Genomic DNA, 14,135 nt, shown 5'->3' with positions numbered 1-14,135 from the left:
TGTGTACTCAATCACATACCTTTAGAATGGGACTGAGGCAGAATAGTATGACAGCCTATGCTGTATTTACTCTTGAGGGTGCAGTCTTAGTGATTTGGAGCACAGACCCAAAGACGGAATGCCTGAGCATTATTTTACCGTCTAGAAGGTACCTTCTATTATAGTTTTAGCAAGACATGCTTCATATTTCTACTTAATTTTATAATTGCTTTGTAACATTTCGATTCTGTTATATGCAGTATTTTAATGTGTTTTATTCTAGAGATTAGATGGATCAATAAAAGGAGAACTGAGGAAACAAGCTCTGGATCATTTTAATGCTGAGGGATCAGAGGTATGTATTAATGCTTTTTAAATTATAAATAATTTTGATTTAGTATCAGTATATTACATTATTATATTCAGACATTTTTAATCTTCATATCTAGTTTGATAAAAAAGGAGTAGTGTTAGCCACCTTTGATCAGCAAACGAGGTTTTAAAGTCACTATTCTAGTTTAAACCTAAGAATTGCACTCTTTGAGACAGAGTCTAGCTCTGTTGCTCAGGCTAGAGTGCAGTGGCATGATCTCAGCTCACTGCAACCTCTGCCTCTTGGGTTCAAGCTATTCTCCTGCTTCAGCCTCACAAGTCGCTGGGATTACAGGTGCATGCCACCGTGCCTGGCTAGTTTTTGTAGTTTTAGTAGGGATGGGGCTTCACCATGTTGGCTAGGCTGGTCTTGAACTCCTGGCCTCAGGTGATTCACCTGCCTCGGCCTCCCAAAGTGCTAGGATTGCAGGTGTGAGCCACCATGCCCAGCCAAGAATTTTACCGTTTATTATCAATACTGTTTCAGCATGGAACAGTTACTTTAATTTGCTTCAAAATAAATTAGGCAGATTGGGCACGGTAGCTCACACCTGTAATCCCAGCACTTTGGGAGGCCAATGCAGGAGAATCGCTTCAGGCCAGGAGTTTGAGACCACCCTGGGAAACAGTGAGACTGCTGTCTGTACAAAAAAAAGAAAAAAAAGTAAAAAAGTAAAAAAATAAACTGGGCATGGTGGCACTCCCTTATAGTCCCAGTTACTTGGGAGGCTGAGTTAAGTGGATCAGTTAGCTCAGGAGTTTGAGGCTGTGGTGAGCTGTGCTCATGCCACTAGACTCTAGCTCAGGCAATAGAGGTGAGACTCTGTCTCAAAAAAAGTAAAGACAAGACCCCAAAACAGCAAATTATCGCACTTTGCTTTAAAATTTTTTTTTATTTCCATAGATTTTTGGGAAACGGGTGATATTTGGTTAAATGAGTAAGTTCTGTAGTGGTGGTTTGTGAGATTTTGGTGCACCCTTCACCAGTATACACTGAACCAAATTTGTAGTCTTTTATCACTCACCCCCTCCTACCCTTTCTCTCTGAGTCCCCAAAGTCCTTTGTATCATTTCTTATTACTTTGCATCCTCATAGCTTAGTTCCCTCTTATGAGCGAGAACATACAATGTTTGGTTTTCCATTCCTGAGTTACTTCACTCAGAATAGTAGTCTCCAGGCTGGGCGTGGTGGGTTACACTTGTAATCCCAGCACTTTGGGAGGCTGAAGCAGGTTGATCACTTGCGGTCAGGAGTTTGAGGCCAGGCTGGCCAACATGGTGAAACCCCATCTCTACTAAAAATACAAAAATTAGCTGGGTGTGGTAGTGCATACCTGTAATCCCAGCTACTTGGGAGGCTGAGGCAGGAGAATTGCTTGAACCTGGGAGGCGGAGGTTACAGTGAGGCAAAATGAAAAGAGTGAGACTCCATCTCAAAAAAAAAAAAAAAAAAAAAAAAAAAAAACGAATATAGTCTCCAATCCCATCCAGGTTGCTGCGAATGCCATTATTTCATTCCTCTTTATGTCTGAGTAGTATTCCATTGTATATGTATACCACAGTTTATCTTCTTGTTGATTGATGGGCATTTGGGCTGGTTGCACATTGTTGCAATTGCAAATTGTGCTGCTATAATCATGTATATACAGGTATCTTTTCATGTAATGACTTTTTTCCTCTGGGCAGATACTCAGTAGTGGGATTACTGGATCAAATGGTAGTTCTACTTTTAGTTCCTTTAAGGAATTTCCACACTATTTTCCATAGAGTTCTTTTTTTTTGGTATGTGCCTTTTATTTTTTAAGGAAATAAAATTTACAGTTCGAGTTGAAGCATCATTCCTTTCCTATTCCATTTTCTTTTTTTTTTTCAACAGAAGTAAACACTATATTGAATTTGGTATTAATAACATATATATTTGATTTTGGAGTCTTTTTGTTGGTTGGTCTTGCTAGATGTTTATGTATTAGTTTTAAAAACTGCCTTTTTGTTTAATTAGTAACATGCTGTTTAAGTTCAGAAAATTAATTGAAAAATTTTCATTTTGATTATTTAATTTCTTACAGGATTTTTGCTTTTTGCTGTCTACAAGAGCTGGAGGTCTAGGGATTAATTTAGCCTCTGCCGACACTGTTGTTATATTTGATTCCGATTGGAATCCACAGAATGATCTTCAGGCACAGGCTAGAGCCCATCGAATTGGGCAAAAGAAACAGGTATTTTTAATTTTAATTTGTATTATGTTGCTGTTTTAGAATTCTTTTTTGGAGGGGAATGGTTTCAGTGTATCTTCTAGAGGGTAACATCACTGCAACAGTCATACTACTATTTAACAGATAGGATGCTAAGGAACTTGGTTTACCAAAATCACCTGGAGAATATGACAGAATTGAGGTAACTATGCATAAATAGGATCATGTATGCTGTTTTTATCCTGTGTTCTAGTCATAACTATAAAATGCAGTGTTTTTCAATTATAATAAAAGTCTACTTGCTTGTTTTAACTTGAAAGAGTTTGAGTAGCATATGCTGCCTTTCTGTTAGTGTATATTTTGTCCATGTGCTTCCAAGATTCTCCACATATAATATGTGACCCCATTTTTATAATTGTAACAAAATACCCTTAAATGGTGGTACTGAACCTTTACCTAGAGAAATAGGGAAAATTTACTACACCAATTTTTTTTCAATTTTGAAGAGTTTGTTTTATGGTGGGCTTCTTATTAATTAACCTGGGGAGTGGTTCATAGAATTTTGCATAATATAGAGTGATGAAACATTAGAATCAAGGCAGCGAGTATAATAAGGCTGTCAGAAGTTTATGTGCCCCCCCCCCATTTTTCCCAGCTAAATCATAACTTACAAATTACTGTCTTTCCTTTAAAAAAAAAAAGCAAAAATAAGCAAATGCAATCTCCTTGCCAAAATGTTAAGAAGGAAGGAAGGATATATTTCAAAATAGTTTGAGTTGAGGAACTCTAGCTTTAAACATGTTTTTTAAATTTTCATTTTGCTTTTAACCTGTGAAAACTTCATGTAGTGTAGAATGAGCTTCAATTTGTGTGCCAATGTTTAGGCACTTGAAGTTAGCAAAACAAATCCTTTATGCTGCAATTTGTTTCCTCGTGTGTGTTTTTACAGGTGAATATTTATCGTCTAGTTACAAAGGGATCAGTTGAAGAAGATATTCTTGAAAGGGCCAAAAAGAAGATGGTTTTAGATCATCTTGTAATTCAAAGAATGGACACAACTGGGAAGACAGTACTACATACAGGTTCTGCCCCATCAAGGTGGTTACTTTATTATTTAAAAAATGTCATTTTAGAGTCAGGAAACTCATTTTTTTGATATGTTACATCACTATAGATCATTGAGGAAATGTATTCAGTGTTGTACTTTTTATATTTTGGAAGACTTTTGACTAATTTCTAGTTAGAAGACATACTTCAATACCTGGTTTCATCGCTATAGATTTGTAATTTTAGGGGTAATCTCTTTAACTTCTGTGCTTCAAGTTCTTTATTTTAAAGTAAATATACTGCCCTAGACAACATGGTGAAACCCCACTTCTACAAAAAATAAAAAACTTGATGGGCATGGTGACACACGACTGTAGTCCCAGCTACTGAAGAGGCTGAGGCAGAAGGATCAGTTGAGCTTGGTAGGCGGAGGTTGCAATGAGCTAAGATTGTGCCAGTGTACTTCAGCCTGGGTGACAGAGTGAGATACTGTCTCAAAAAAAAAAAAAAGGATACTAATACTTGATTCATCTAACTTCCTCATGTAACTTTTGTAAAGGTGAAAATGTCAGTAATTAATAAAAGTGCTGTGTAAATATTTTTAACTGTTAAATGTTAAGCATTTTTGTTTTTCCTCTTTTAGTTCTACTCCTTTCAATAAAGAAGAGTTATCAGCCATTTTAAAGTTTGGTGCTGAGGAACTTTTTAAGGAACCTGAAGGAGAAGAACAAGAGCCCCAGGTAAAAAACAAAACAAAACAACAAACCCGCTTCAGAATATGTGTCATCTGTTTGGTAGGATGAAAGGATTCAAGTATATTTAAATATTGTTTTTCTAATTATAGGAAATGGATATAGATGAAATCTTGAAGAGAGCTGAAACTCATGAAAATGAACCAGGTCCTTTAACTGTAGGAGACGAATTGCTTTCCCAGTTCAAGGTAGATTTAAACAAAATTTTCCTTGTAATTACATAAATTGAGAGGAATTGAATTATTGTCATTTAGTGGTTTGTTAATCTTTCTTTAAGCATAATCAGGAAGATTGCTATGTTGTATAAAAACTACTCTCCCTTGTTCAGACAAACCAGTAGCAAACTGATTTGAAAGAGACCAGATCCATTTATGAAGTTACATGTTGTTGGGTGGAAAGAGCTGTTGTTTGCTAATTAGCAACTAGAATAGTGCTTGGCAAATAGTGTGTCCTTAAATACTTGGGTAAATAAATGAATCAATGTGATCTCTTAGATTTCCATGACTGAAAGCTTTCGGCTGATTTTTTTTGAAGCAGTTTTTGACATTAACTTATCACAAATAAGAAAACTCAAGTAAATCAGTCAAAGTAAGCAATAAGCTGCTATATATTGATACTTAATATCCCTGGTTTTTTGAGGGCCAGTGAGTTGAAAGGAGTCCTAAAACAACATAAGTCAACTGACCTCATGGAGTAAGTTAAGTGCCATTTGTTTAAAGAAACAGGCTTCTCTACATCTTAGCTATTTTCTATGAACTGCAGTTTTTAAGGGTCAGTTCATTTCATGTGTTCATTTGACAAGTATTTATAGAACATCTGCATGTACCCCACACAGTGAATAAAAAACTTTTGTAATTTTAATATCACTCTGGCTGCTATGTGGATGACTGACTGTAGTGAGACAAGAGCTATAGCAGGGAGATAAGATAGAAGACTGTTGAGTAATCCTGGTTAAGAGGTGGTTGCTGGGATTACAGGCGTGAGCCACTTCGCCCGGCTGTGATAGTTAGCCTTAATGGGTGCTTTCTGTATACCAGACCTTGCATAGTACCTTAAATGTGCTATCTTATATAATCCTCCCAGAAGGTAGTGTGCTCTCAAAGAGCTCTGTGTCTCTGCCAGTAGCTCTTTAGATTGTGTTTTTGCGATCATAAAAATGATATTAGATTGTTCTACAATACTTGATACATGGACTGGTCTGAGAATTTCTGCAGATTATTTAGCATGTTAATAGTATAAATTACTTTTTTTTTTGTTCTGTTAACTGCTTTTAGTTCTGAGATGCTACTAATTTTGTTGAGCAGTAGGGCAAAAGAAAATCTTTCCTAGAGGATTATTAGATGTCATTTGTTTGATCTGCTTTGCCCTAGTGAGGTAATGAATCTAGGTTGTTTAGAAGTTATTTTTGGTTTAGTCCACAGTCATATTCATTATCCTAAGGATATTTAGGCATGTCAGTTTCTTCCCTTTAAAAAAAAAATTAGGGATCAATTTTTCTATAACAGTTACTCTTAAAATTCTGAAATTTATCAGGTTGCCAACTTCTCAAATATGGATGAGGATGACATTGAGTTGGAACCTGAAAGAAATTCAAAGAATTGGGAGGAAATTATTCCCGAAGATCAAAGAAGACGATTAGAAGAAGAAGAAAGACAAAAGGAACTTGAAGAAATTTATATGCTCCCAAGAATGAGAAATTGTGCAAAACAGGTGATTTTGCAATTTTAAAGATGTTTCTATAAAGTAGAGTATTCAACCTGGACCGATTTTGTTTGTTTCTATGAGGTATCAGTCCATAATTTTCTTTTCTTGTAATGTCCTTGATTTGATAATGTTTGCCTCATGAAATGAGAAGTGTTTACTCCTCTTGTATTTTATTCATCTTTTCAAAGAACCAGCTCCTGGTTTCATTGATTTTTTTGTGTGTTTTTAATTTCATGAGTTTCTGCAATTTATTATTTCTTCCTTTCTGCTTTTGATTTAATTTGCTCTTTTCTTTCTTTCTTTCTTTTTTTTTTTCTTTGGGACAGCATCTTGCTCTGTTGCCAAGGCTGGAGTGCAGTGGTACAATTCTGGCTCACTGCAACCTTAACCTCATGGCCTTAGATGATCCTCCCACAGGTGTGCCCCACTAAACCCAGCTGATTTTTGTATGCTTTCTGTAGAGATGGGGTTTTGCCACGTTGTCCAGGCTAGTCTGGAATTTCTGGGCTTCAGTGATCCATCCACCTTGGCCTACCAAAATGTTGGGACTATAGGCGTGAGCCACTGCACCTGGCCTCTTTTATTCAGTTTCTTAAGGTGCAAGCTTAGATATAGAAATGTAATCTCTCTTTTCTAATATCGGCATTTAATGCTACAAATTTTTCTTTAAGCATTGCTTTTTCTGAATCTTCCAAATCTATCTTTATATTTTCCTTAATTTAAAAATATTTTAAAATTTCCCATGTGACTTCTCTTTGACCCATAGGTTTTTTTAGAAGTATGTTTTAAAATGTTCAGGTATTTAGGAGATTTTTCAACTATCTTTGTTAATTATTGGTAATTTAATTCTGCCATGTTCAGAAAGCATACTTTATGTAATTTTAGTTTTTAAACATTTGGTATTTATTCAGTGGCCTAAGTAAACAAATATCAGATTTTTAAATAACTGTAATAGTGCCATGCCAAGCTATATTGCCAAAAAGGAAAAAATTCTAAGACTAATTTCTTTTTCTATTATCCTTTGGTTTTTAGGATATTATAAAATTATTTGTCTTGATTACTGAGTTTTTTGGTGTTTCCTTAAATTAAGCCTGGGGCAAATGAGGGGCTTGCCCCACTCTAGTCCCTGCCCTGCTACCATTCCCCCAAGGGTAGAGTTTTTTGTTTTTTATTTTCTTGCAACCATATTAGATCTTATTCTGTGCCCTCAGTTGAGCAGATCAGAAGGGTCTGGCAAGGCTTCCTTCCTGTTTCCACAAAGGTGACCGCTCACTTTCTCTAAGGCTGTACCATGGAGAAAAGTTTTGTCCAGTCTTCTACCATGCTGCTTTCTCATGATCACCTAGTGGAAGTTTGTGGCAGAGTGCCTGAGAATGGGTGCAGGTCCTCCAAGTTTTGGCTGTTAGGTCCTATGATCTCACAATAGCCTGTACTCAGCCATTAGCAGATTTTAGCTGATACGGTCTTGTATGGTACTTGATTTCTGTCACCTATGCTGTCCACAGATGAGCCACTGTTCGAGTCCTATATCTTTTTCTCTTTTTGCAATCTCCTGTATTTCCTTACATTTAGATGTATAGGTTGCCCTGAAATTTCATCTCTCTGATGTTAAACAGAAGAATTAGGATCTTGTAGATCAGATTTGTTGTTAGAGTAGGAGCAGTGCCCCTACCAAGTTTCTACATAACAGCCAGAAGTGGAGCCAAAAATAATGTTTTTGGCCTAAAAGTAACCATGTATGTTATTTCTTGTTTCTGTTTATTTCTTCAAACCCCTAAGTAGTTTTGTTTTAGAGTGTGTGAGAATGCAGCATTACATTAGATCTTGTGAAAGGATCAAGGGAGGTTAGAAAAAATAAGGTCTAAATACCATTTTTTACTTCATTTAAGTTTCAGCATATTAGAGGTTCAGAATATGTGCCAAAGCTTTGGAAAAACTCCCAAGACTTACAGAATGTATGTTTTGATGTATCCCATTAAAATTCATGGATGTTACAAATAGTCTTTTATGTGGGTTCAACTGGCATTTTTTTCTTTCAAATATCTGACTTGTCTAGTTAGAATAGCAATATGTGGATATTAAGCAGAACAGAAAAAAAGGGACAGTTAATCAATCCGTTCCCTCAGAGATAACGACTAATATTATCACAGTGTACATCATTCCAGTTTTTAAAAATTCATTATCATTTGCCAAATTAAATTGTGGAGTCGTATTAATTTGGAACTTTTTCTTCTTTTTGACAGTATGTCATGAATGTTAATTATTCTACAACCCCATTTTTAATGGTCTCTTAGCATTCTATCATATAGATTTGTCTGGTCTCTCTTTGATGAGTATTTAGATTATTTGCTTTTTGTTTTTGAGGCAGGATCTCACTGTGTTGCTCAGGCTGAAATGCAGTGGTACAATCATGGCTCACTGCAGCCTCAACTTCCTGGGGTCAAGTGATCTCCCACCTCAGCCTCTCAAGTAGCTCCAAAAATGCCTCGCTAATATTTTAAATTTTTGGTAGAGACAAGGTGTCACTATATTGCCTAAGCTGGTCTTGTACTCCTGGGCTCAAGTTATCTTCCTGCCTTGGCCTCCCAGTCACGCTGGGATTACAGGCATGAGCTGCTGCGCTCAGCCACATTTTTCTTTTATAATGTAAATAACTTTATTGATCAGTGTTTCTTCACAGTTCTGATCTCCTCGGGAAAAATGCCTAGAAGTTATGTTGCTGGGTCAGTAGAATAACTTTTGAGGCTTTTGATGTAACATTGTCTCATTACCCTTTAAGTCAAAATACCCACCAGATGTATATATTTTTCTGTTTGCTTTTTAATTTTGTTTATGGAATGTTTTTGATACTTTGAATAACATTTTTAAGATTCTGACCATCTTTTATAATGGCTTTTGCTCCTAAGATAAAAGCTGTTTTTACACTAAGGTTGGGTAAATATTTATTTTCCAATTCCAGATTAGTTTCAATGGAAGTGAAGGGAGGCGCAGTAGAAGTAGGAGATACTCTGGATCTGATAGTGATTCCATCTCAGAAGGGAAAAGGCCAAAGAAACGGGGAAGACCACGGACTATTCCTCGCGAGAATATTAAAGGATTTAGTGATGCAGAAATTAGGCGGTAAGATGATATAAGACAATCGCTTCAACTTAGTTTTAGTAGAGTGTGAAACTAAAATATAAAAATTTCATAATTTTCAAAAATTGTGATGAAGTTTTAGAAGAGGCAAATGTATGTTATTTGAGTAGGAATTGGGTGGTTCTGCTTTTGGGTATTATAACTAACAAGTTTAGTGTTTTACCTTTGCGTGTTATTTATTTATTGCTAAACTACTTAGGCTGCAAAAATTTTTTTATTAATTTAACTCAGAATAGTGATCCTTTTGAATAATAAAAGTGTTTATGATACATTTGGTTTTTTATTAAAATTTTTTATTAAAAATTCTCACTGCACTTAGGACTCCCAGTTACTAATATTTTGTAGAAGTTCTGTATTTTTCTAGTTTCTTAACACCAAGGTAATTTCCTTTTTGAAAATAACCGTGTTATAAAACCTTTTCTGATATGTTGAAGTAGGAATTGAGGTGAGGTAAGATTGACCATGCAGGATAAATTGTAATGTCCGTTCAGAATGTTTATATATACACATTTATTTAAGGGGAATGGGATAACGGCTTACTTTTGTTTGTGTAATAGTTTTGGATATGAGATTTATTAAAATCTTGTTCAGTTTTGTATTTTGAAAGTTTGTTTCTTGCAAGCCATTGTAACTTTTTTCTTTTAAATCTTAGACCTGACAAAATTCTTCCTCATTCTTTCTACCAGAAAACTTAATACATTGTTAGCCTTTTTTAAAGGTACTGACCACCTGAATTGCTGGACTTTTCGTCTTTAGTTGAGGAAGCATTTCGACTTCTACTTTACCTGGATATTTTTCCTCATTTATTAACCACTTATGTAGCTTTCTTAAGTAAAATTTTAATTTTTCGTTGTTGTAATACCACGCATCTGAATTAAAGCCATTCAGTAAATTTTTATCAGCACTTGGAATGTGAGGAAGTGTAATATAATTAATAATTATTATGGAGACACTTCCTATGGTAGCTTCAGACCTTTTTTGGTCTTATGAAAATAATAAAGTAATTTTTAAAACAAAATTTAGCTTCTATTGTTTTATTTATACTGATATCTCTAAACATCATCCTGGGTGGACATCATCCAGGACATCATCCTTGTCTTACCTGCTGTATCTTAATGTTTTAACATTTTTGTTTTTAGCATAGTTGATTCATTCTTCTTAGATAACAGTGCCTCGAATTAATTTTTATACTAACAAGTACCTTCTTATATCTGTAAATATTAGAAATACCTATATTTTTAGTGAATACTGAAGCTCACATTTACCAAACAATTATTTTCTCTTAGGTTTATCAAGAGCTATAAGAAATTTGGTGGTCCTTTGGAAAGGTAAATACATTTATTATTCTCATAGAATAATGGAATGTGTTACATGCTGTCAGCTTTGTTTGTGTTAACATTCAGTTTAGCTACTTTGTTAAATTTGCTTTTAATCGGCATTTACAAAATTAATGTACAAGACAAATTTCAGATTGATTTTTAAAAATGTTTTTATACTATCTTTAATTTCTAGTCTCAAATTTCTTTCCTGTAAATGAAGTTATTTATACAATACATGTTTAAATTGCACTTTTATGACTGTAAGACACTTTTTACAGTCTTTATCTCATTTTTCATCAGTAACTTAAAAGTAGCATAAGCAGATTTATCCATAGAAGGGCTGAGTTGCTAATCCAGTCTTTTTTTTTTTTTTAATGGAGTCTCACTCTGTCTGCCAGGCTGGAGTGCAGTGGTGCGATCTCGGCTCACTGCAACCTCCGCCTCCTGGGTTTATGTGATTCTCCTCCTTCAGCCTCTCAAGCAGCTGGGACTACAGGAGTGTGCCACCACATCCAGCTAATTTTTTTTTTTTTTTTTTTTTTTTATGTAGAGACAGTGTTTCATCATGTGGTCCAGGTTAGTCTAGAACTCCTGACCTCAGGTGATCTGCCCGCCTCAGCCTCCCGAAGGCTAACACAGCCTTTTAACCAGCTCTGCTTTCCCTAACTAGAGATATTTTCTTAATTTTCTCGAATTCATTCTCTTATTATACAAACTGTATTGAAATTCAAATTAAGACAGTTTTTTGAAGTTATCAAATAATCTCACTAAGTATTGTGATTTGGATATTCTTTGCCCTTTGTTGTGGTCAACCCACTGTTTGAATATAGACCAGCAAAGACTCAAATTAGTTTATTTTTTATCTAAAAAATCCCTTCAAAAATAGACATATTTTCTGTTTCATTTTGAGATGGCATACTTAAAATATAACAAAATACTTGCATAATTATTTTAGATGAACAAAAGTCTTGAATATTAATCATTCATATTATTTGGTGCAGAGGAATAAAAAGTTACAGAACTTTACTCAGCTTTTTTGTTTACAATTATAAAACTTCACCACTTCATTTTGAACATCTTAAAATTTGATCAGTTATTAAAAGCTTTTACAGAATTGGTATGTAATCTTCCATTTGCTCTATAATTAAGTAAACTTATTGAATATATAAATGAATTGTTTCTCTGCCACATTGTCCTGGTTTTTATGTGCTTCCTGCCATTTATATGAACAAGAATATATAGAGCATGTAGTAGAGTAGCATTTAGATCTTGAAATAGAGTGAAACTTAGTTTATCTTAAATGGCACCACTTCATTTAACATATTTACCTGAAAATGGGATTATTTTGTTACAGATTAGATGCAATTGCTCGAGATGCTGAATTAGTTGATAAGTCGGAAACAGACCTTAGACGACTGGGAGAATTGGTACATAATGGTTGCATTAAAGCTTTAAAGGATAGTTCTTCAGGAACAGAACGAACAGGTAACATTAAAATGAGAGTGATTTAAAAGAGAAGTAAATGAAAGTTTCAAAACATGTTTTGTTGAGCTAGATATTATATCTTAAATTATCTATTCATCAGTCTCAAAAGATTATTTATGAAACAAAGTAAAGCCATTCTGGGTAATAGGAAATGGAGAACAGAATTGCAATTTGAAGGCAGTAGAATCTGTTTTTAATTCTGCTGACATTTTCTGTCTGAGAGGTAAGGTCAGAAATTACTGTTCTATATCAGTTATATATATATGTGTGTGTGTGTGTGTATGCATATACGTATATGTATACATACACGTATATACACATATATACATTCATAGCTATATGTGTATATACACACACAATACAATATGTATAGTATCTATAGGGTTTTTTAGTATAGATGACTGGGAAAATATAATGCAAATATACATATATGATATTGGTTTGGTACATATTTTATTATTATGCTTATTTTACAGTTCATTTACCTGAATAAAAATATTTAGATAAGATTTAATAAGCAGGCCAGTCATAGTGGCTCATACCTGTAATCCCAGCACTTGGGGAGGCTGAGATGGGTGTTTAGCTTGAACCCAGGAGTTTGAGACCAGCCTGGGCAACGTAATGAGACCCCGTGTCTAAGAAAAATGAAAAAATAAAAATTAGCAGGTTGTGATTGTGCATGCTTGTATTCTCAGTTACTTGTGAATTGAGGTGGGAGGGTTGCTTTAGCCCAGGAGGTCGAGGCCGCAGTGAGCAATGATTGCACCACTGCACTTCCAGCCTGGGTGACAGAGCGAGACCCTGAGTCATCATCCTATAATTCTTTATTTAGAGGTTGATGGTATGAATAGATTGATCCATCTTATGTAATTGGTAAAACACTTAGATAAATACTTTTCGTGAATCTACATCTGCTAGATGATAATCACTAGTTCATATGTAATGAAATTTAAGGTTTTCCAGTAATCTCTTAATAACATAAATAAAGAATACTTATTGTTAAATAACATAAGTAATAGCATCAGTTGCTTGGTGTTTTATAGAATTATGTTTTATACTTTTAAAAATACTCTTTTTTAAAAAAAAATCAAGGTGGTAGACTCGGAAAAGTGAAGGGTCCAACATTCCGAATATCAGGAGTACAGGTGAATGCCAAGCTAGTCATCTCCCATGAAGAAGAATTAATACCTTTGCACAAATCCATTCCTTCTGATCCAGAAGAAAGAAAGCAGTGAGTTACTTATTTTCTCCATTGTAAGATTTTTCTTAGTCAATAATTACAAAATGAATGTGCTTAATTTTTATGGTGTTACTGGCTAGTTATGAAAAAAAATCAAAGAAATAAAGCATAGTATTTTAAAGTTCTAATGACTCACGTTTTTCAAAATTAATTTTTCAGTAAGGCAATTACAAACTTACCATTAGTTATTAACTTTAATGCCAGGTATACTATCCCATGCCACACAAAGGCAGCTCATTTTGATATAGACTGGGGCAAAGAAGATGATTCCAATTTGTTAATTGGCATCTATGAATATGGATATGGAAGCTGGGAAATGATTAAAATGGATCCTGACCTCAGTCTAACACACAAGGTACTTCTATTTCTTGATTCTGTTGACCATTCATGTTGAATTTAATTTATTCTAATTCTTACTTTTAAATTATGTTGGAAATAATGGAAATATGTAAACCAAGGCTCTAGCTAGTTGTGTGACCTTGGTGTATTTAGAAGATGCCTTGCATGAAAAGATGAAATTTAAATGATTTCTGAGATTTTGCGTTACTGTGAAATTATATGTTATTAAGGCATTAGGTGTATTATTTTTCAGATTATTAGGTTAAAAGTTTTATTCTACCAAAAATTTTTTGATGCATAGTAGATGTACATATTTTCGGAGGCGTGTGATAATTCGATACAATCATATAATATGTAGAGATGAAATCAGGGTAACTGGGACATTATCACCTTAAATATTTATCTTTACACTAGGAACATTCAAATGATTCTTTTCTAGCTATTTTATAATGTATAGATTATTGCTAACTATAGTCACCCTACTCATCTATCAAACACTAGGTCTTATTTCTTCCATCTAACTATATATTTGTACCCATTCATCATTAATTTTATTATTCCAGTAAGA

The 14,135-nt window shown here is 34.4% G+C and overlaps 1 protein-coding gene across 7 annotated transcripts in view; it reads left to right on the top strand.

Annotated features, from left to right (window-relative positions):
- Positions 1–14,135, top strand: part of CHD1 (chromodomain helicase DNA binding protein 1) — a 72,692-nt gene that overhangs the window by 41,871 nt on the left and 16,686 nt on the right. For all 7 annotated transcript variants that reach the window (XR_010587539.1, XM_005557438.5, XM_005557437.5 and 4 more), the window contains 11 exons: positions 263–334; positions 2,418–2,567; positions 3,493–3,641; positions 4,234–4,330; positions 4,435–4,530; positions 5,876–6,052; positions 9,006–9,166; positions 10,471–10,512; positions 11,858–11,988; positions 13,081–13,219; positions 13,433–13,583. Coding sequence is in view for 6 of the 7 variants with exons in the window: in XM_005557438.5 (XP_005557495.1) it covers positions 263–334; positions 2,418–2,567; positions 3,493–3,641; positions 4,234–4,330; positions 4,435–4,530; positions 5,876–6,052; positions 9,006–9,166; positions 10,471–10,512; positions 11,858–11,988; positions 13,081–13,219; positions 13,433–13,583 (1,365 nt within the window). In the remaining variant the exon portion in view is untranslated. The remainder of the gene's footprint in view (positions 1–262; positions 335–2,417; positions 2,568–3,492; positions 3,642–4,233; positions 4,331–4,434; positions 4,531–5,875; positions 6,053–9,005; positions 9,167–10,470; positions 10,513–11,857; positions 11,989–13,080; positions 13,220–13,432; positions 13,584–14,135) is intronic.

The sequence above is a fragment of the Macaca fascicularis genome, chromosome 6 (genome assembly GCF_037993035.2).
Source record: "Macaca fascicularis isolate 582-1 chromosome 6, T2T-MFA8v1.1".
NCBI lineage: Eukaryota > Metazoa > Chordata > Mammalia > Primates > Cercopithecidae > Macaca > Macaca fascicularis.
The sequence above is the reverse complement of the archived record's forward strand: the minus strand, read 5'-3'. Positions and strand labels throughout refer to the sequence as shown.